The following is a 23,971-nucleotide window of genomic DNA, read 5'->3' as shown; positions in this document are numbered from 1 at the left end:
CAACATAGTACCTATAGCTCACACATTATTTATTACCACAAATAACAAGAGCATTTCTTTCTTTCTTTTTCAACCTTTTTATTAGTTTCATAAAATAAAAACATAACATAACAATAATACAAATAGTAGGAGATACATTGTTGTACTTAAAATGAGTAATTAAAAGACCAAATAGTACAAAACTCCCGATCATGTAGGATAACAATGGATAATACAGGACAAAAAAAAACTGAAGAAAAATTATGAGAAAGAAAAAAAAACAAACCCCATCACAAAAAAAACTAAACTAAACAGAATTAGTCAACTAAACTAAAAGACTTGGGCAATTCTAACAACTTAAAAATGGAAAAGAAGAAAACCTTAGTGTCGACGACTCCATTCCTCTCAACCAACAGTACAGAGAAATAAAATAAGTTTGGGAATGGTCAAATTACATCATATGAAAATGCTGAATGAATGGCCTCCAAGTTTTTTCAAATTTAATGGAAGGGTCATAAACCGCACTTCTAATTTTTTCCAAATTCAAACACACCATAGTTTGTGAAAACCAGTGAAATACTGTAGGAGGGTTAATCTCTTTCCAATTCAGCAAAATGGATCTTCTGGCCATTAAAGTAAGAAATGCAATCATCCGGCGTGCTGAAGAGGTTAAATAATTTGAGTCTATCATTGGTAATCCAAAGATAGCAGTAATTGGATGAGGTTGTAAGTCTGTATTCAAAACGGTTGAAATAATATCAAAAATATCTTTCCAATATTTTTCCAACAAAGGACATGACCAAAACATGTGGGTTAAAGAGGCTGTCTCAGAATGACATCTGTCACATATTGGATTAATATAAGAATAATAATGAGATAGTTTTCTTTGGACATATGAGCCCTGTGCACTACTTTAAACTGTATTAACACATGTTTAGCACATATAGAGGATGAATTCACCAACTGAAGGATTTTTTCCCATTTTTCAATCCGTATAATAGTCTTAAGTTCTCTTTCCCAATCAGTTTTAATTTTATTGGAAACATCAGGACATAAATTCATAATTATATATAATTGCTACAATACTTTTCTGAGAGAGATTTAGATCTAAAATTTTTTCCAAAGTGTCCATTGGATATAAGTGTGGAAAATTAGGAGAAACAGTAATTAAAAAGTTCCTAATCTGTAGATATCTAAAAAAGTGAGATCTGGGTAAGTTATATTTATTAGAAAGTTGATCAAAAGACATGAAACAATTATCCAAAAATAAATCACGAAAACATACTATACCTTTGGTTTTCCAATCAAAGTAAGCTTGATCCATTGTGGAAGGTTGAAAAAGGAAATTAGATATAATAGGACTTGATAAAATAAATTGATTAAACCCAAAAAATCTTCGAAATTGAAACCATATACGTAAAGTATGCTTAACTATTGGATTATTCATTTGTTTATACAATTTAGAAGAAGTAAAAGGAAGTGAAGTTCCTAAAGCTGAACCCAAAGAAGATCCTTGTAATGAATTACATTCAAGATTTACTCAATGTGGGTTTAAAGATACATCCAAATCTCGTAGCCAAAATTTTAAATAATGAATATTAATTGCCCAATAATAGAATCTAAAATTCGGGAGGGCAAGCCCCCCCTCCTTCTTAGATTTCTGTAAATACCTTTTACCTAACCTAGGATTTTTGTTCTGCCATATATATGAGGAAATTTTTGAATCAACATTATCGAAAAAAGATTTTGGGATAAAAATTGGAACCGATTGAAATACATATAGAAATTTGGGCAAAATAATCATCTTAATAGCATTAATCTGACCAATCAAAGACAAAGAAATTGGTGACCATTTAGTAAACAAAAGTTTAATCTGATCAATTAAAGGTAAAAAATTAGCTTTAAATAAGTCTTTATACTTTTTCGTAATTGTTATCCCTAAATATATAAATGAGTCAGTAACCAATTTAAATGGTAAACGTCCATAAATAGGTACCTGCTTATTTAGGGGAAATAATTCGCTCTTATTAAGATTCAATTTGTAACTCGAAAAATTAGTAAATTGAGCCAACAAAGCTAGGATAGCAGGAATTGACTTCTCCGGATTAGAGATGTATAACAACAAATCATCTGCCTATAGTAATAATTTATGTATTTCATTTCCGCGGGTAATACCAAAATATTGGGCGAGTCACGGATAGTAATTGCTAAAGGTTCAAGGGCGATATTGAATAGTAAAGGACTGAGAGGACATCCTTGCCTAGTACCACGAAAAAAGGGAGATCTATGATTATTAGTACAAAACGAGGCTACCGGGGAGTAATATAACAATTTAATCCAAGATATAAATATCAAACTAAAATTAAATTTCTCAAGGACACTCAATAAATAAGGCCATTCGACTCTGTCAAAGGCTTTCTCAGCATCTAAAGGAATAATACATTCCGGGGTAGTAAGTGAGGGGGTATAAACAATATTCATTAACCTCCTAATATTAAAGGATGAATAACGGTTTTTAATAAATCCGGTTTGATCTATAGATATAATTTGAGGTAATACCTTCTCTAACCTAGTTGCTAAAATTTTTGAATGTACATTCATGATGCACAATCAGTAGGATCTTTATTCTTTTTAAGAATTAAGGAGATAGAGGCTTCGTAAAACGATTTTGGTAATTTACCTAAACTGATTGCTTCTTTGAATATTCTAGACAACCTCGGAGAGAGAATAGAGGAAAAGAGTTTTAAAAATTCCACTGTAAACCCTCCGGACCGGGTGCTTTACCAGAATTCAATGATGAGATTGCAGTTATTATTTCTTCCTCTGTAATAGGAGTTTCTAATGATAAGCAATCTTCGGGTGATAATTTCGGAAAATTCAGTTTACTTTAAAAAATCATGCATGATATTAAAATCATGAGGAAAATCAGAGTGATATAAAGAGGTATAAAATTCTTGAAAGGTTTTGTTTATCCCATCATGATCAACTGTCAAAGTATCATCATGTTTGCGAATCTTAGTAATTTGACATTTAATCAAAGCAAATTTCAATTGATTAGCCAATAGTTTACCCGATTTATTACTATGAATATAAAAATCACTTCTAGTTCTCATTAATTGATTTTCAATCGAGGATGTTAATAATAAGCTATGTTCCAATTGAAGTTCAACTCTGTGTTTGTACAGCTCCTTACTGGGAGAAATAGCATATTTTTTATCGATTTCTTTAATTTTATCAACCAACAAAAGTATTTCATTCTTAACACGTTTTTTCAAACCAGCTGAATAGGAAATAATCTGACCACAGATATAAGCTTTAAAAGCATCCCATCCTGTTCCACTGGAAACTTCTGCCGTAGTATTAGTTGAAAAGAAGAAATCAATTTGTTCCTTTATAAACTTGACAAAGTCCAAGTCTTGAAGCAAAATAGGGTTAAATCGCCGTTGTCTATTAGTACAAGAAGTATCCATTAACTTGATAGAAAGTTTCATTGGAGCATGATCTGAAATGGCGATAATGTCATAGTTACAATCAACTACAGATGGGATTAATCGAGAGTCAATAAAAAAGTAGTCAATTCGAGAATAAGAACGATTAACATAGAAACATAGAAAACATGTGAAAAGAATGAGAATTCTTTATCGTTTGGGTGTAGAAATCTCCAAATTTCTGAAATCCCAGAATCAAACATAAAAGAGTTAATAAGAGTAGCCAACTTATTCGGTAAAGCCGAACTACCTATGGATCTGTCCAACATGGGATTCAAACATAAATTAAAGTCACTGCCCATTATCAACATATACTCATTTAAGTTAGGAAAGGAAGTGAATAGGTGTCTAAAAAATTCAGGATAATCCACATTCGGAGCATAAACATTAACCATAGCAACCTTTTTATTAAAAAGTAACCCAGTGATTAACAAAAATCTGCCATTAGGATCTGAGATAATGTCTTGATGAATAAATGTAATTGAGGGATCTATAAAAATCGAAACGCCTTCAATTTTGGCTTGGGCATTTGAGTGGTATTGTTATTCTTTCCAAAACTTAAAGAAGCGTTGATTATCCTCTTTCCTTACATGAGTTTCTTGTGCAAAAATAATATGAGCATTCAGTCTTTGGAATACTTTGAAAATCTTTTTCCGTTTTATTGGATGGTTTAAACCATTTGTATTCCAAGAGACAAAATTAATAATGTGAGCCATAATTTAAGATTAACCCTTTGGTGAGTAAAGGATTAACCATAATGTGAGCTCATGAAATCGGAAGAGGAATACATGATCAGAGAGGAACCGGAAATCTCGACATTGCGGACATCTTTGTAGTTCTAAATCAGCCTAATAGAAAAAATTAAAAAAGAAAAAGACTACCCCACCCACTGTCCCCAAGAACCCCGAACGAAGCCAGAAAGGGCTGAAGATGACCCCCCCGGAAACTGATATATATATAAAAAATAAACACTATACTAAAATAATCTACATAGTATAATTACTAAAATATATAAATAAGAAAAAGTTAGTATCAATACGTATGATTAGTTAATTATAAATGAGTAAGTAAAATATTACTTCCAAAAAAGAAAGGGGATTATGGGAAGAAGAAACATAAGAACATGGCGTCCCAAAAAGAACAAAGGAGATTATGCAAAAAGAAAAACAAATCGCCATTTTAATTATACGGAAACAAAAATAAAGAACATAAACTAAAAATGATCGTCAAATCAAATCGTTAGTAATAATATTGAAAAACAAAAAGTTAAGGAAAAATTAACTAAAAGAAAATAACATTATTCACAAGAAATAACTTTTATATAAATTGTAAAGTAATAACTATAGTAGTAAGCACAAAACAAAAATCTTGAGCTTATAAAAAACCTTCATCGTACGATAGTGGAAGGTTTATTTTTTTAAAAAAAACACCAGAGATAAAAGCTGGTACTGAGAGCACAGGACATTAATTAAAGGGCGGTGTCTGCATCAGATGGGTAGTTACCATCCAAAAAGCTTCGAGCGGCGGTTATGGAATGAAAGACACGACGAGATCCATCAGAAAGAGAAATTCTGAGACATGCAGGATACAATAATGCCGGTTTGAGATTTCTTTGATAACATTCTGACATTAGAGGTTTAAAAGTCAGTCGCTCCTTCATCATCCTACCTGTCCAGCTCTTGGCTCCATCCCTCCCCCTCCTGTCTTCTCCTATCATTTTGGATCTCTCCCCCCCCCCTCCAACTTTCAAATCTCTTATTAACTCTTCCTTCAGTTAGTCCTGACGAAGGGTCTCGGCCTGAAACGTCGACTGCACCTCTTCCTAGAGATGCTGCCTGGCCTGCTGCGTTCACCAGCAACTTTGATGTGTGTTGCTTGAATTTCCAGCATCTGCAGAATTCCTGTTGTTTGCGCTCCTTCGTCAGTTCGGGGCTGTAATCTTGAACTATTCTGAAGGAATGCTGGCGATACTTGATCATCCCTTTTCGACGAGCAGTCTGGAGAAGCTGTTTTTTAACATTAACATAATAGAAACGAAGAATAATTGGTCTCGGTTTGGATACAGCTGATGTCGACTTTGTCCATGGTATACGATGGGCACGATCAAGTAATGGAGGCTCATTGGGAAAAACTGAACTGAATGTATCCCTTAAAAGTTGAGCAAAGAATATTAAAGAGTCTCCAACCTCAACGTCCTCAGATAGACCAATTATACGTAAGTTTTGTCTTCTCGATCGATTTTCAAGATCGATGACTTTGGATTTAAAGTGTTTCAGTTGTTTATTAGTCAAAGCTAAATTCTTCTCTAAGTTCTCAACTTTTGAATCCGTCTTCTGAGATTTAATATCCAGTTCAGAGATTTTACCTCAATGTTTTTGAACTTCACAATCCAGGGATTCCAGAGATTCCATGATTGATTTTAAATCTTTATTAAGGCTTTGACGTTGTTGTTCAAATTTATCAGATAAACTTTCAGATAATTTTTGCCGTTGTTCCTCGAACTTTTCCTCTAGACACTTCATCATAACCTCATAAGATAGTTCCGTTTGTTTGGAATCACCTTTCTTTTTTCGTCCATTTCCGTCAAGAGTCTTTCCCATCTTTGGCTTTGGATCTCGTACTCATTTCTTTAAATTCCAGAGTCGCAATTTAAGAAAAAAATCAGTAAAATCAGTAAATCAGTAAGATAGAATAAATCTTCTGGTGTGGATAAAATTAATTAGATCAAGGAGATCATAGGTTAAAAAAGATAATGGGAATGGAACGAAGTCAGAGATGACCTCACTCCATGAGCGCTCCCTGCAGAATCAACAAGAGCATTTATAACACAATATGAAAGGTAAACAATGTACCGTAATGGCACTTCCTGCATGATGAGACCTGGTGGTGGCAGGTAATTCAGTAGTCTTACAGCCTGGGGAAGAAGCTGTTTCCCATCATAATGGTATAGAGCTAATACTCTATATGGTCAATCCTTGTGAAATTCAGCAACAATTACTTTTTTTTTGTCTTGCTTAAGCGACTGTTCACTCTGCCAATCGGCAGAAAGATTACAAAAGTCCTGGAGAATACATCATCATTTTGTACTGTGTCATATGACATGGGTGATCCTGGTTTTCCATCTCTCTTTAATCCAAAGCTCTTCTCAATGTTTTCTCTATCCATGACCATGATTGTTCTTGGCAATTTTTTCGACAGAAGTGGTTTGCTGTTGCCTTCTTTTGGGCAGCGTCTTTACAAAATGGTGAGCCTCAGCCATGATCAGTATCCTTCAGAGATTGTCTGCTGGTATCAGGCAGACAATCTGAAGAAGGTATATATACAAAGTTCACCCTACGGAGCTGTGTAGATGATTTCTATGGGTAACTGGGTCATGTGGTTCAGATCTGCTCTGTAAAAGACAAGGGCCCCATTCATAAACTGACCCTGAGAATATTTATTCAGGTCTGTCAGGGATAGGACTAAAAAAAAGTTCTTCAAATACAAATAGAATCTTTTAACTTTAGCGTAAGCTCTTGAGGACTCTGTTCTTCATTGAATACAGACCTTACTTTGATTTATTTCATTTTTTTTCTCTCTTAAGGGTGTTTACAAGGATCTTAAGCCTAAAATAGAAAAAACTGTTCAGCTTGGAAAAGGTAAGAATCTATCTGAGTTTGTCATCCATTTCTGTATGGTATAAGAAATAAAAACAGAATTACACCATTCACCCCCTCCCTCAGGCCAGCTCTCCCATTAAGGACTGATCTTTTATCTTGAGGCTGATTCAACTTTAGTTAGCTGCAAGTCCATTTTTGCCTTGAATGTACTGAACTGCAGACGTTAACCACTCTTCGTGTGAATTAATTTATTCTATTGCCTGTTCTGAATGGCCACCCTCTTACTTTACCCATAAAGTGGGTTTTAGATACCTCATCCAGGGAAATCATCTACCCTGTGACGTCACAGAAGTAAGTTTTGATGAGATCACCTCTCTATCTTATGAACTTTGGAGAATATGAATCCAATCTGCATAATCTCTCCTCAAACCTACCATATCAGTGACCCTTCTGGTGAACCTTTGCTGCAGTTCCTCCATTGCAAGTGTATCTTCTGTGTATCAAGTGTATTGCAAGTGTAGCAGATCATACCTATGCACACTATTCTAGCTGTAGTCTTGGTAGGATGCTATACAAATAGAGCAAAGTTTCTACACGTCTTCAAATTCCTTTCAAACCGAGCCCTTTGGAGTTATTTTTACTGAACTTGTGCATTAGATTATGAAGACATGCAGTCCTCTTTTATTGTCATTTAGTAATGCATGCATTAAGAAATGATACAATATTTCCTTCGGTGTGATATCATAAAACACAGGACAGACCAAGACTGAAAAAAAAAAACAAAACCACATAATTATAACACATAGTTACAACAGTGCAACAATACCATAACTTGATGAAGAAGTCCATGAGCACAGTAAAAGTTCAAAGTCACTCAAATGTCCCACATCTTACGTAGACGGGAGAAGGAAGAAAAACTCTCCCTGCCATACCCGACCACGGTCCGACTCTGAGTCATCCGAAAACTTTGAGCTCTGATCAGCTTTCCGACACCGAGTACTGAGCGCCATCTCTGTCCGAGCGATTCGACCTCCATCTTGGTCACCAACAGCAGGCAAAGCTGGGGATTTTGAGGCCTTCCCTCTGAAAGATTCCGGACCACGCAGTAACGACAGCGGCGAACGAGTGTTTCAGAAATTTTTCCAGATGTTCCTCTGTGCTTTCACGTCCATCTCCATCAAATCAGAATTGTCCACGGCCCCTATTTAACGGATACGATATCATTTTTCACTGGAGGGCTACGCACACGCGATGCGCTGCTTTCTCTCCTCCCGCCTTAGTCCTGGCACCCAAGTGTAAGGGCACTGGGGCACTCTAAACACCAGTACCTTCCAGTTTCTGACCACTTAAGATATTGAAGCAATGCTCTGCTTACTCAGCCTCTGCTGCTTCGAGCACTGCCTCTTCGTCATTGGGAGACTACGGATTTGGCGAGAAGGGAGGTGTATGAGGTTGAGTAGCATCCGGGATTTGCCATGATGGAATGGCAGAGCACACTCGATGGGCTGAATGGCCTGATTCTGCTCCTATGTTTTATAGTCTTATGGACCACAGTCAGAGCAGATCAGAAGTAACACCAGATGTGTCGAGCTGCAGCTCCTTAGGGACTGTGTTAGGGAACTGGAGCTGCAGCTCGATGACCTTCGTCTGGTCAGGGAGAGTGAGGAGGTGATAGGAAGGAGCTATAGGCAGGTAGTCACCCCAGGACCACAGGAGACAGAGAAGTCGGTAACAGTCAGGAGAGGGAAGGGCAAGACGCAGGTGCTAGACAGTATCCCAGTGGCTGTCCCCCTTAACAATAAGTACTCCTGTTTGAGTACTGTTGGGGGAGATGGCCTACCTGGAGGAAGCAACAGTGGCCGTGCCTCTGGCACGGAGTCTGGCCCTGTGGCTCAGAAGGGTAGGGAAAGGAAGAGGATGGCAACAGTGATAGGTGACTCTATAGTTAGGGGGTCAGACAGGTGATTCTGTGGACGCAGGAAAGAAACACGGATGGTAGTTTTCCTCCCAGGTCCCAGGGTCCGGGATGTTTCTGATTGTGTCCACGATATCTTGAAGTGGGAAGGAGAACGGCCAGAGGTCGTGGTACATATTGGTACTAACAACATAGGAAGGAAAAGGGAGGAGGTCCTGAAAACAGACTACAGGGAGTTAGGAAAGAAGTTGAGAAGCAGGACCTCAAAGGTAGTAATCTCGGGATTACTGCCTGTGCCACGTGACAGTGAGTATCGGAATAGAATGAAGTGGAGGATAAATGTGTGGCTGAGGGATTGGAGCAGGGGACAGGGATTCAGAATCTGGATCATTGGGACCACTTCTGGGGCAAGTGTGACCTGTACAAAAAGGACGGGTTGCACTTGAATCCCGGGGGACCAATATCCTGGTGGGAAAGTTTGCTAAGGCTATTGGGGAGAGTTTAAACTAGAATTGCTGGGGGGCTGGGAACCGAACTGAAGTGACGGAGGAAAGGGAGGTTGGCTCACAAATAGAGAAAGTTTGGAGACAATACAAAAGGGAGGATAGGCAGTGTTAGCAGTGAGGAGGATGCTAAGAGGATGCAGGGTGACTTGGATAGGTTGGGTGAGTGGGCAAACTCATGGCAGATGCAATTTAATGTGGATAAATGTGAAGTTATCCACTTTGGTGGCAAAAATAGGAAGACAGATTATTATCTGAATGGTGGCCGATTAGGAAAAGGGGAGGTGCAACGAGACCTGGGTGTCATTATACACCAGTCATTGAAAGTGGGCATGCAGGTACAGCAGGCGGTGAAAAAGGCGAACGGTATGCTGGCATTTATAGCGAGAGGATTCGAGTACAGGAGCAGAGAGGTACTACTGCAGTTGTACAAGGCCTTGGTGAGACCACACCTGGAGTATTGTGTGCAGTTTTGGTCCCCTAATCTGAGGAAAGACATCTTTGCCATAGAGGGAGTACAAAGAAGGTTCACCAGATTGATTCCTGGGATGGCAGGTCTTTCATATGAAGAAAGACTGGATGAACTGGGCTTGTACTCGTTGGAATTTAGAAGATTGAGGGGGGATCTGATTGAAACGTATAAGATCCTAAAGGGATTGGACAGGCTAGATGCAGGAAGATTGTTCCCGATGTTGGGGAGGTCCAGAACGAGGGGTCACAGTTTGAGGATAGAGGGGAAGCCTTTTAGGACCGAGATTAGGAAAAACTTCTTCACACAGAGAGTGGTGAATCTGTGGAATTCTCTGCCACAGCAAACTGTTGAGGCCAGTTCATTAGCTATGTTTAAAAGGAAGTTAGATATGGCCCTTGTGGCTACAGGGGTCAGGGGGTATGGAGGGAAGGCTGGGTTCTGAGTTGGATGATCAGCCATGATCATAATAAATGGCGGTGCAGGCTCGAAGGGCCGAATGGCCTACTCCTGCACCTATTTTCTATGTTTCTATGATAGAGAAAGGATGCGCTCAGTCCAATGGTTTGAGATGCGTCTATTTTAATGCGAGGAGTACCATGAATAAAGCGGATGAGCTTAGAGCGTGGATCAGCACTTGGAGCTATGATGTTGTGGCCATTACAGAGACTTGGATGGTGCAGGGGCAGGAATGGTTACTTTGAGTGCCAGGCTTTAGATATTTCAGAAAGGACAGGGAGGGAGGCAAAAGAGGTGGTGGCGTGGCACTGCTGATCAGAGATAGTGTCATGGCTGCAGAAAAGGAGGAAGTCATGGAGGGATTGTCTACGGAGTGTCTGTGGTTGGAAGTTAGGAATAGGAAGGGGTCAATAATTCTACTGGGTGTTTTTTCTATGGACCACCCAGGGACATCAAGGAACAGACAGGGAGACAGACTGTAAAGGAGTAATAATAACAGGATTGTTGTAGTGGGAGATTTTAATTTCCCAAATATTGATTGGCATCTCCCTAGATTGAGGGGTTTAGATGGGGTAGAGTTTGTTTGGTGTGTTCAGGAAGGTTTCTTAACACAATATGTAGATAAGCCTACAAGAAAAGGGCTGTACTTGATCTGGTATTGGGAAATCAACCTGGTCAGGTGTCAGGTCTTTCAGTGGGAGAGCATTTTGGAGACGGTGATCAGAATTCTATCTCCTTTACCATAGCATTGGAGAGGGATAGGAACAGACAAGTTAGGGAAATGTTTAATTGGAGTAAGGGGAAATATGAAGCTATCAGGCAGGAACCTGGAAGCATAAATTGGAAACAGATGTTCTCAGGGAAATGTACGGAAGAAATGTGGGAGATGTTTGCGTGGCGTTCTGAGTAGGTACGTTCCAATGAGACATGGAAAGGATGGTAGGGTACAAGATCCGTGGCGTACAAAGGCTGTTGTAAATCTAGTCAAGAAGAAAAGAAGAGCTTACGAAAGGTTCAAAAAACTAGGTAATGATAGAGATCTAGAAGATTATAAGGCTAGCAGGAAGGAGCTTAAGAATGAAATTCGGAGAGCCAGAAGGGGTCATGAGAAGGGCTTGGCAGTCAAGATTAAGGAAAACCCCAAGGCATTCTACAAGTATATGAAGAGCAAGAGGTCAATACATGGGAGAATAGGACAAATCAAGTATGACAGTGGAAAAGTGTGTATGGAACCGGAGGAAATAGCGGAAGTACTTTTTGAATACTTTGCTTCAGTATTCACTACGGAAAAGGATCTTGGCGATTGTAGGGATGACTTGCAGTGGACTGAAAAGTTTGAGCATGTAGTTATTAAGGAAGAGGATGTGCTGGAGCTTTTGGAAAGCATCAAATTGGATAAGTCACCAGGACTGGACGGGATGTACCCCAGGCTACTGTGGGAAGCGAGGGAGGAGATTGCTGAGCTTCTGGTGATGATCTTTGCATCATCTATGAGGATGGGAGAGGTTCCAGAGGATTGGAGGGTTGCGGATGTTGTTCCCTTATTCGAGAAAGGGAGTAGCGATAGCCAAGGAAATTACAGGCTTACTTCAGTGGTTGCTAAGTTGATGGAGAAAATACTGAGAGGCAGGATTTATGAACATTTGGAGAGGTATAATATGATTAAGAATAGTCAGCATGGCTTTGTCAAAGGCATTGCCTTTGTCATGCCTTACGAGCCTGATTGAATTTTTTGAGGATGTGACTAAACACATTGATGAAGGTAGAGCCGTAGATGTAGTATATATGGATTTTAGCAAGGCATTTGATAAGATACCCCATGCAAGGCTTATTGAGAAAGTAAGGAGGCATGGGATCCAAGGGGTCATTGCTTTGTGGATCCACAACTGGCTTTCCCACAGAAGGCAAAGAGTGGTTGTAGACGGATCATATTCTGCATGGAGGCCGGTGACCAGTGGTGTGCCTTAGAGATCTGTTCTGGGATCCCTACTCTTTGTGATTTTTATAAATGACTTGGATGAGGAAGTGGAGGGATAGGTTAGTAAATTTGCTGATGACACAAAGTTTGGGGGTGTTGTGGATAGTGTGGAGGGCTGTCGGGTTACAGCGGGACATCAATAGGATGCAAAACTGGGCTGAGAAGTGGCAGATGGAGTTCAACCCAGATAAGTGTGAGGTGGTTCATTTTAGTAGGTCAAATATGATGGCAGAATATAGTATTAATGGTAAGACTCTTGGCAGTGTGGAGGATCAGAGGGATCTTGGGGTTTGAGTCCAAAGGACGCTCAGAGCTGCTGCGCAGGTTGACTTTATGGTTAAGAAGGCATACATCAATCGAGGGATTGAGTTTAAGAGCCGAGAGGTAATGTTGCAGCTATATAGGACCCTGGTCAGACCCCACTTGGAGTACTGTGCTCAATTCCGGGCGCCTCACTACAGGAAGGACGTGGAAACCATAGAAAGGGTGCAGAGGAGATTTACAAGAATGTTGCCTGGATTGGGGAGCATGCCTTATGAGAATAGGTTGAGTGAACTCGGCTTTTTCTCCTTGGAGCGACGGAGGATGAGAGGTGACTTGATAGAGGTGTACAAGATAATGAGAGGCATTGATCGTGTAGATAGTCAGAGGCTTTTCCCCAGGGCTGAAATAGCTAGCACGAGAGGGCATAGTTTAAGGTGCTTGGAAGTAGGTACAGAGGAGATGTCAGGGCTAAGTTTCTTAACGCAGAGAGTGGTGAGTGCATGGAGTGGGCTGCTGGCGGTGGAGGTGGAAATGATAGGGTCTTTTAAGAGACACCTGGATGGCTACATGGAGCTTAGAAAAATAGAGGGCTATGGGTAAAGCCTAGGTAGTTCTAAGGTAGGGACATGTTCGGCACAGCTTTGTGGGTCGAAGGGCCTGTATTGTGCTGTATGTTTTTCTATGCTTAACATCTCCTCCTCGCTGACGATCTACGCAGGTGCACCTGAAGCATGCATGTTTGGCCCACTGCTCTACTCTCTCTACACCATGACTGTGTGGTTAGACACAGCTCAAACGCTATCTGTAAATTCACTGATAACACAGCTATTGTGGGCAGAATCTCAGATGGTGACAAAGGGGCATATAGGAGTGAAAGAGATTGGTTGGTTGAGTGGTGTCACAACACGCTTGGCACTCGATGTCAGTAGACCAAGGAATTGATTATGGATTTCAGGAAGGGGAAGTCAGGGAACACACACCTGTCCTCATTGAGCGGCCAGCAGTGGAAAGGGTGAACAGTTTTAAGTTCCTGGAAGTCAACATCTCTGAGGATCTATCCTGCGCCCAACACATTGATGCAATTATGAAGAAAGCATGTCAGCAGTTGTATTTCATTAGAGGAGGTTTGGAAAAATCACCAAAGACTTCAGCAAATTTCAACGGATGTGTCATGGAGAACATTCTGACTGATTACATCACTGTCTGGTATGGAGGGGCCACTGCACAGGATCGGAAGAAGCTGCAGAAAGTTGTAAATTCAGTCAGCTCCATTATGGGCACTAGCCTCCCTAGCATTGAGAACAACTTCACAAGGCAGTGCCTCAAGAAGGCGGCCTCTATCAGTAAGGACCCACATCACCCAGGACGTGCCCTCTTCTTGTTGCCACTACCAGGGAGGAGGTACAGGAGCCTGAAGTCACAAACCCAACACTTTAGGAGCAGCTTTTTCCCTTCAACTATACGATTCCTGAACAATCCATGAACTCACAAACACTACCTCACTATTTCTGCTCTCTTATTGCATTATATATTTCCTGTTGAAATTTAGAGTATATTTTCTGTGTTGCACTGTACTACTGCCATAAAAGAACAAATTTTACGACATGGGTCGTGATAATATAACTGATTCTGATTCTCATTCTCATGCTAAAGTGCTTTACGTCAAGCTCTTAGTCGTCATGTATCAAAGACCAAACCCTTATCTTGAGGTGATTCACTGCTGCTTAAGGTTTCTCATATACACATTTTATTCTGCTTTTAATTTTGGTAGCCCTGTAATTTGCTGTGAAATTTTGATACTCTAATATCAATATTGGGAAAACGTGTGTTGTAAATGTAGCTTCATAAAGAATCACATGGGCTATCCAAATCATGGCTTTCCTTCTGCAGTCTAAAGCCAGTTAAAAGTGCAATAAACCAAGTAAATGTACATTCCCTACAGTACAGAGGTCAGCCTATATATATTTAGGCTTTACCTGAAACACAGTATTTATTCCCATATTAATGCAAACATACAGAGATTCTGATTCTCCCGTTTTATCTTTCAACACTACATTCTACATGCACCACTGAAAGAAGCAAAAGAGTTGTCAACATGAACCTGATGAAGTGCACCCTTTCTGGCCATTTTATCATCCTGACCTTAGTTCTTCTGATCAATCCCCTCCCGCCCCATTACCTTCCACCAGCTATTTTCCTTCTGTGCACAGAATTCTTCTGCCTTTTCCCTTCTTTTCTGTTTAAAAAAACATTGGCCATAAGTCCATAAATACAAATATATTTCAAGCGTGAGTTCACTCAAAATCTCATTCTGGATCTATTGGGCTGCCAGAACGTTGAGGTACCTGGGCCACATTGGGTATTGAGCCCAATGGATTAATGGTCCCAGGCTTGTCATTACATTTGTAAAGTTGTTCTGATCACTTGGAATGCTAACTAAATCTACCTGTGGCAATGTATGGACAGCACACTATTCATTATCCAGGTAACCAGCAGAAAATGGTTCAATAAAGGAAAAATATTGAGATGAATAGATGGATGGAAGTTGTGTTGGTTAAATGCTTTTTTTTAATTGTTCCGACAGATGGCTATATCTTTCTGAATAATCCTCCACCTGGATTCTACCCACGGACTGGAATCATTGCACTTGCTGGAGTGGCAGGTCTTCTGCTTGCTGGAAGGGGTAGGAACAGAAGGAAGCTTTTGTTTCAGATGCAGTTTGATGTTTTATCCGGGGGGGATGACCCAGAGGATGGGCAAGAGGTATATTCAGAGGGACAGAGGGAGAAAAAGGAGAGTGAGAGAAAGAATGTGTGCATATTTATGCACACATTCTTTCTCTCACTCTCCTTTTTCTCCCTCTGTCACCCCCCCCCCCGTCTTTCTTCCCGGACCTCCTGTCCCATGATCCTCTCGTATCCCCTTTTGCCTATCACCTGTCCAGCTCTCGGCTCTATCCCTCCCCCTCCTGTCTTCTCCTATCATTTTGCATCTACCCCTCCCCCTCCAGCTTTCAAATCCCTTACTCACTCTTCCTTCAGTTAGTCCTGACGAAGGGTCTCGGCCTGAAACGTCGACTGCGCCTCTTCCTATAGATGCTGCTTGGCCTGCTGCGTTCACCAGCAACTTTGATGTATGTTGCTTGAATTTCCAGCATCTGCAGAATTCCTGTTGTTTGGATTTATTTCAGATACTGTTTCTCCATTCTGTCTGTCATTCGTTTAATTTGAGTATTTTTATTTTGATCTAATTACAGGTTCCCGTGTAAGGAAAGTGTTTTACTCATGTGGGTTTGTAACTGCTTGTGCCTCTCTGTATTATCCTCAACAAACTGTTGAAATTGCAAAGGTGAGTGCTTTATTGGAACCTCAGTTGTAAAGAGGTTGTACCTCATTGGGATATTATAACTTTAATAATTAATGTTATGGTGTTTAAACATTGGAATTACTAGAAGTTGATTTATACCTGCCTGAGAATAAATTTAACCCTTCAACCCAACTCCTCCATGCTGAGCAAGGTCCTATTCACTTGCGTTTGGCTTATGATTTTATAGTGTCTACAAAGTCAACCCTCAGCTTCCTACAATCCAAAGAATAAAGTCCTAGCCTGCCCAGTCCTTCCCATCACACAGGCCACCAAGTCATGACAACATTCTCTTAACCTTCCTTTGCAGTAATGCTGTTTAAAGAATATCCCACATAAAGCAATGAATTAATTAAGCCCCTTGCAATCATGGATTGTCAAGAACTCCTTTACAGGTTTTCCTGTTGTAGGAGAATGCCACTGGGTTGTGTATTGTAATGGTCAAAGCATCTGCTGTAGATGTTGGTGGAGAAAAGTCACTCACTGCTCCTGGAAATGCTGCCACGTCCACATCAGTAGATAGCCTAGATGTAGTGAAGCTTTCAGAAGGTAGTACCCATGACAGTATCCATGGGCTGCTGATGAGAATATTTCAGTTAGCTGATTGAATTTATCTGACCAGCTAATCTGCTGCAGTAATCCTGTTCTTACCTTCATCTGACGTCGATGTTGTCGGTAAATCCAGCATTTACTATCCATCCTTAATGGTCCCTGAACTGAGTGACTTTGACTATTTCAGGTTATGTGTCAAACGCATTGGCTCTGAGTTCCTCACAGTAACAACATTTCTGAAGCAATCAGCATTTAATATTTATGAACTTTTTAACAACACGATAGGGCTGTCATTTTAGGGTGATCGGAGGGATGTTGGAGATATGTTTTTCATACAGTGTGGTGGGTGCATGGAATGCACTGCCGGGGTGGTGATATAGTCAGATACATTAGCTACATTTAAGAGATTAATCTTAGGCACATAGATGAAAGAAAACAGTAGGCTATGTGGGTGGGAAGGTTGGAGAGAGGTGATCTTGGGAGTAGATGAAAAGGTCAGCATAACATAGTGGGTTGAAAGGTCTGTAGAGCTCTGTTTTATGTTCTATGTTTTTAATTACGTGAATTAAAATTTCTGAACAGCTGAAGTGGGATTTGAATACCAGTCCAGTAACTTCACAAATGCACCAGGTTATCAGTCTGACAATTAGTTATTGGCCAGGGCATAGCTGAGTGGAATTAGAGTGGGTGAAGTGTTGAAGGGAGATGAGTGGGACTTGATTTTATCACCAAAGACTCCAGCAAATTTCTACAGATGTTCTGTGGAGAGCATCCTAACTGGTATCAAGGGGCCATAGGATCAGAAAAAGCTGCAGAAAGGTGCAAACTAGCCAGGCTCCATCATAATCAGGACATCTTTAAGGAGCGATGCCTCAGAAAGGCTGCATCCGTTATTAAGGGCCCCCATCACCCAGGGCACGTCTTTTTCTCATTGCTACCATCGAGGAGCAGGCACAGGACTCTGATGACACACACTCAACGTTTTAGAAATAACTTCTTTCCCTCCTCCATTAGATTTCTGAATGGACAATTAACACATGTACTCTACCTCACTATTTTTGCTTTCTCTTTGCACTATTTATTTAATATGAATTATCTATATACCCAGTATACTTTATTACTGTAATTTGTAGGGCTTTTTATTACTATGTATTGCAATGTACTGTTGCTGCAAAACAACAAATGCCTGTGATATTAAACCTGATTCTGCTTCTGACCATGAGACCTTAACATGTAGGAGAAGAGTTCGGCTGTTCGGCCCATCAGGTCTGCCCTGCCTTCAATCATGCTTGATTTTTTGTTCGGGGGGCCAGAATATTCCAGCTGGAGACATTGGAGTTTGGAATTTAATTCTGGCACCATCTGTACATTCTCCCTGTGACCACGTGGGTTTCCTTAGTAGGTTAGTGAGTCATTGTAAATTGTCTTGTGAGTAGGCTCAGGTCAAATCGGTGGGTTGCTGAGTGACATGGCTCACTGGGCCTGAAGAGCCTGTTTCATGCTGTATTTCTAAATAAAATAAATAAATGTTTTTAAATATCCACTATCTCGCCATAACCTTAGCCTCCTTACCAATCAGGAGCCTATGAATCTCTGCCTTACTTGGCCTGCGTTGCTGTCTGTGGCAATGAATTCCACAGAGTCACCACCCTGTGGCTGAAGAAATTCCTCCTCATCTCTGTTCTGAAAGGTTATCCCTTTATTCTGAGGCTGTGCTCTCAGATTCCAGTCTGTCCTAATGGAAATGTCTACTGTATCCATATCTCTCAGTATCCAGTGAAATCATTCACATAGATTTGAGGTAAAAGGTACAGCCGTGAGCAGTGAGACAGGAAGGTTGATGTTAAACGGGGGGAGGTCTGGTGAAAGTACGAGCAGAGATAAATGGGCTGATGCACCTTGCTCTGTGCTGTATACACAACCGTTTCTGCTTGGTCTTTTTGAGGTGCCACTGAGAGTTTTGATTCAAGGCTAGTTAAAGACACTGTGTAATGTAAGTACTAATGTCATGATGATTTGTGATATGTAGAGAAGGTATGTGGCTAATTCCTGTGCTTTCCTAAGGCAACTGGTTCATCACTTTATGAATTGTCCATGCAAACATATTTAACAATTGAATCGCTGTGGAAGAAATTCAGAGATCAGAAGCCAGAAGCTTCCCCAATACCAGGGAATATTCAGGTACTGCAGCTTTTTCTCTTATCCAGGCTGTTATGCACTCAGGTATGTCTTCCTGTTTCTAAACACAAGAGATTCTGCAGATACTGGAAATACACAAAAAATGCTGGAGAAACTCAGCAGGTCAGGCAGCATCTGTGGAAGGGAACGCAGTCGATGTAATAGGCCAAGGGTCTCAGCCTGACTTGTCAAGTGTTTATTCCCTCCATAGATGCTGCCTGACCTGCCGAGTTCCTCCCATTGATTTTCTTTACAACTTGACACTTATGCTCCATAATATGTTATAAGAGGTTTGTACGACACCGTATATTGCACAAATAGATTTGTAAAGAATGGTATTGCACCACATTTTGTTCAGATAGATTGACTCATTGTGAAACACTTGCATTGCAGCATATGTCTATACAGATCATTAAATACTCTCACCTCTGATACATGGATTCCATTAAGAAGGGTTTGTGTGACAGTCCACTAACACCGATTTATTGTCACATTATAAAAGAATTGCCCAACTCTGACCAACTATACAGATGGTTTGTCGGACTTAACTCCATCTCCCCACACACATCATGCAGAAGAACTTGTCTCTACAAACTACTTCAAGAAATGGTATGCAAGACAATGGTGCTTAATGTTAACTCGTGGATGATGACTACTTAAACATTATCTATGTTTGTTCTACATCTCTTTTTGAAAAGCATTTATTGACAATTTTTTTTTTAAAAGGTTACCGAGGTTCAAATATCAGATGCAAAAAGTTCCTCTTAAAAGTGCAGGTAGGCATCATTTGCTTCTTCCTGTCCTCAAACAATGTCTTTGATAACCGCTTGACAGCACTCACAGAGAGAGTGAAAAGGGGGAGAGGGAGCTTGCTGGGAGGCTGGATGCTGGAACCTGGTAGGTAATGTGGTAACAATAAAGGGCTGCAGTTGTTGGAATTTGATAATTGAGAAAGGTGGTGAGTGGAACTAGATAAGGGAGGGATGATGGTCGGGTATAATTACTTTATTATCACATGTACCAAGATAGGGTGAAAAGCTTTTGTTTATGTGCTATCCACACATAAGTACATCGAGTTAGTACAAAAGGACAGTAAAAGAATTGAAAATACTATTACATTTGCAGCAAGTGCGATGCACAAAGACAAATAAGGTTCAAAGACAAGTGAAAAGGACAATGGGGGATTTTCAATGCAGGTAGATTGGGAAAAGCAGGTTGGAGCTGAATCCCAAGAGAGGGAATTTGTAGAATGACTACGAGATGGCGTTTTAGAGCAGCTTGTGAATGAGCCCACTAGGGGAAAGGCAAATCTGGATGTGTGTTGTGCAATGGACCATATTTGATTAGGGAGCTAAAGGAACCCTTAGGAGACAGTGATCATAATATGATAGCATTCATCCTACAATTTGAGAGGGAGAAGCTGAAGTCAAAGGATCGGTATTGGAGTGGAGCAAAGGGAACTACAGAGGCTTGAGAAAGGAGCTGGCCATAGTTGATTGTAAGGGGACACTAGCAGGGATGATGGCAAAGCAGCTATGTCTGGAGTTTCTGGGAGAAATTCGGAAGGTGCAGGATAGATGCATCCCAAAGAAGAAAAAGTATTCTAAAGATAGGATGGCATAACCGTGGCTAACAAGGGAAGTCAAAGACAGCATTAAAGCAAAAGGGTATGCTATATATTTACAACATAGTAAAAACTAGTGGGGAGTTAGAGGATTGGGAAGCTTTGAAAAACCAACAGAAGGCAACCATAAATACGATAGGGAGAGAAAGGATGAAATATGAAGATAAGCAAGCCAAAATAATATAAAAGAGGATACCAAAATTTTTTTCAAATATATAAAAAGACAATCATGAATGAATATTGGACTGCTGGAAAATGATGCTAGAGAGATAGTAATGGGGGACGAGGAAATGGCAGATAAACTCAATAACTGTGTTGCGTCAGTCTTCTCTGTAGAAAACACCAGCAGTATGCCAGAAATTTGGGAGGGTTGGGACAGAATCGTGAGTAATTGCTGTTTTTAAAAAGAAGGTGCTCGGATAGATGAAAGATAGTAAAGGAATATGTATTTCACCTGGACCAGATGGACTACACCCAAGGATTCTGAAAGAGTAGCTGAAGAGATTGTGGAAGCATTAGTACTGATCTTTCAAGAATCTCTAGATTCTGAAAGAGTTCCAGAGGACTGGAAAATTGGAAATGTCACTCTACTCTTCAGGAAGGGAGGGAGCCAAAAACAGGAAATTACAGGCCAGTTAACCTGACTTCAGTGGTTTAGATGATGTTGGAGTTCATTATTAAGGATGAGGTTTCAGGGTACTTGGAGGCATATGATAAAATAGGCCAAAGTCAGCATGGTTTCCTTAACTTGAAATCTTGCCTGACAAATCTGTTTGGAATTCTTTGAGGAAATAACAGACAAATTAGACAAAGGAGGGACAGTAGATGTTAAATTTTCAGAGGGCCTTTGACAAGTGCCGCACATGAGGCTGGATTCCCTAAAGGTTAACTTGCAGGTTGAGTCAGTGGTGGGGAAGGAAATGCGATGTTTGCCTTCATTTCAAGAGCACTTGAATATAAAAGCAAGATATAATGTTGAGACTTTATGAAGCACTGATGAGGTCTCACTTGGAGTATTGTGAGTGGGTCTTAGAAAAGATGTGCTGACGTTGGAGAGGGCTCAGAGGAAGTTCACCAGAGTGATTGCATGAATGAATGGGTTATCGTAAGAGGAGCGTTTGATGACTCTGCGCCTGTACTCATTGGAATTTGGAAGAGTGAGGGGGAGCCCCTGAAACCTATCAAATGTTGAAAAGCCTGGATAAAGCGGATGTGGAGAGAATGATGGGGGAGCCTGGGGCCAGAGGGCACATCTTCGGTATAGAGGGATGTCCATTTAAAATGGAGATGATGACGAGTTCCTTTAGCCAGGGAAATCTGTGCAAATTCATTGCCACTGGTGGCTGTGGAGGCCAAGTCATTGGGTGTATTTGAGGTGGAGGTGGATAGATTCTTGATTAATCAGGGTGTGAAAGGTTATGGGGTTGAGAGGAAGATGGATCAGCCGTGATGAAATGGTGGAGCAACTGGATGAGCTGAATAGCGGAATTCTGCTCCTATCTCTTACGGTCTAAACATGATAGTTCAGGAAAAATACTAGCATGGACAGAAGACTGGCGGACTGGGAGGAGGCAAAGAGAGAGAATAAAAGGAGCCTTTTTCTGGATGGCTGCTGGTGACTAGTAGTAGGTTGTTGCTGGAACCTCTTCACATTATATGTCAATGATTTAGATGACAGTATTGATGGCTTTGTAGTTGTTTGTGAACGATCCAAAGATAGGTGGAGGGGTGGATGACATTGAAAGAAGCAGGGAGACTGCAGACGAACTTGTATTAGGAAAATGGCAAAGAAGTGGCAGGTGGAATGTAGTGTAGGAATGTGTATGGTTATGCACTTTGATAAAATAATAAATGTGTAGGCTATTTTCTAAATGGGGATGTATTTCAGAAATCATTGGTGCAGAGACTTGGGAGTCCCAGTGCAGGATTCCCAAAAGGTTATCTTGCAGGTTGAGTCGGTAGTAAGGAAGGCAAATGCCATGTGAGCATTCATTTCGAGAGCGCTCGAGTGAATAAGCAAGGGTGTATTGCTGAGGTCTCAAGGCATTGCTGAGGTCTCACTCGAAGTATTGTGAGCAGTGATGGGCCTCTTATCTAAGAAAAAATGTGCTGGCATTGGAGAGGGTTCAGAGGAGGTTCCTGGGAATGAAAAGATTGATATAGGAGGAGTGTTTGGCTCTGGGCCTGTACTGACTGAATTTTAGAAGAATGAGGGGGGGATCTCATTGAAACGAATATTGAAAGGGCTACATAGAGTGGACGTGTAGAGGATGTTCAGCCGTGATGGAATGGTGGAGCAGGCTTGATTGGCCGAATGGCCTAACTCCACTCCTATGTCTTATGGTTTTATAGCTGTGATGAGGTAGATTTAAAGGTCAAGATTTTGTGCATATGGTTTGAGGCTTGCGAGAGTTTTATAACAATGGCAGAGAATGGTATGTGTTCTCAAGCTATTCCATCTTCTGCATGACAGAAGAGGAGAGAAGACAAAATGATTAGGGTGAGAAGGATCTTTAATTAGGCCGGCAGCTTTCTCCAGATAGCGGGACCAAGAGGATAGGAGACCGAGTGGTGTAACAATGTGCCTTTATCTCTGTGCTGCTTTGTCTTTGCTCATCAACCATCACCCGCTGTCTCCCTCCCTCCTTCCCTGACAGCTGACTGAATCTTCCCATCGACCCCTTTCTCACCTGGTTCCACCTATTACTTACCCACCCCCCCCCACCCCTACCTCTTTATACCAGTAGTCCTAATACTGGGTTTCAATCTTAAACAATTGACCACTCTTTTACCTCCACAGATGTTGCCTGACCCACTGAGTTCCTCCAGTAGATTGTTTATGGCTCCAAATCCCTTTGTGCTAAGACAGCCCCAGAGCTTCAGGCAATGCCAGCCAGAGGAGACAGACACCTCCGCCACAGGTGGTTGACAGTAACCCAGCTCTCGCCTCTCCTGCCTTGTGAACAGAGTTCTTCAACCTAATTTCTCCCTAATACTGATGGTCGTAGGACCTACAGCAAGCGCTCTGTGGCAGACAAGTGTCAAGTGAAACTGGGCTTTCCAGTGTCACCTGAATCCTCCTCACCCTGCCACTGGCATTGGCACCTAACCTGCAAAGAACTGTCTGATACTTTCAGAAAGATACTGACCCCAAATTATTTCCTGATGGGTGGACTAATTTAAGTAGTTTATTTCAAGGAACAGAGCTATGAGTGAAGCAGTATTTCTTGTGAAGCAAAATAAGCCTGAATGATTGTCGGTTAATTAATCATACCTTATTGATGAGTTAAAGAATCAGAGATTTATTTTTGCTTGGAAATGTGTATATTCAATATAATCTAATAAAACACAATTTAAGAGTGAGTAATATGGGTGAATATTTTGTATGATAACTGTATGTGCACTGTTACGTACCCCGTAACTGGGTTGCCAAACCAGCAGAAATGGATCGCTCAGTTGGAGTCTGGATTACTGGAACTAAGAAAGTTTTATTAAAGAAACAAGCAACACAGTAATCGAAAGGATAATAAATGCAACAGTTCAGCAATGATAAACACACATGTGCACAGAATTAAGATAACAGCATCAATCAAGCTCTAT

The 23,971-nt window shown here is 40.7% G+C and overlaps 1 protein-coding gene across 3 annotated transcripts in view; it reads left to right on the top strand.

Moving 5' to 3' along the window:
• Positions 1-23,734, top strand: part of LOC134348237 (MICOS complex subunit MIC26-like) — a 41,673-nt gene extending 17,939 nt beyond the window's left edge. For all 3 annotated transcript variants that reach the window (XM_063051313.1, XM_063051314.1, XM_063051315.1), the window contains exons 4-9: positions 7,051-7,105; positions 15,239-15,337; positions 15,911-16,002; positions 18,634-18,750; positions 19,474-19,523; positions 23,172-23,734. In XM_063051313.1, the coding sequence (XP_062907383.1) occupies positions 7,051-7,105; positions 15,239-15,337; positions 15,911-16,002; positions 18,634-18,750; positions 19,474-19,515 (405 nt within the window). In that variant the 3' untranslated portion in view covers positions 19,516-19,523; positions 23,172-23,734. The remainder of the gene's footprint in view (positions 1-7,050; positions 7,106-15,238; positions 15,338-15,910; positions 16,003-18,633; positions 18,751-19,473; positions 19,524-23,171) is intronic.
• The last annotated feature ends 237 nt before the right edge of the window (positions 23,735-23,971 follow it).

The sequence above is a fragment of the Mobula hypostoma genome, chromosome 6 (assembly GCF_963921235.1).
Source record: "Mobula hypostoma chromosome 6, sMobHyp1.1, whole genome shotgun sequence".
NCBI classification, from domain to species: domain Eukaryota; kingdom Metazoa; phylum Chordata; class Chondrichthyes; order Myliobatiformes; family Myliobatidae; genus Mobula; species Mobula hypostoma.
This window is presented reverse-complemented; position numbering and strand designations above follow the sequence as displayed.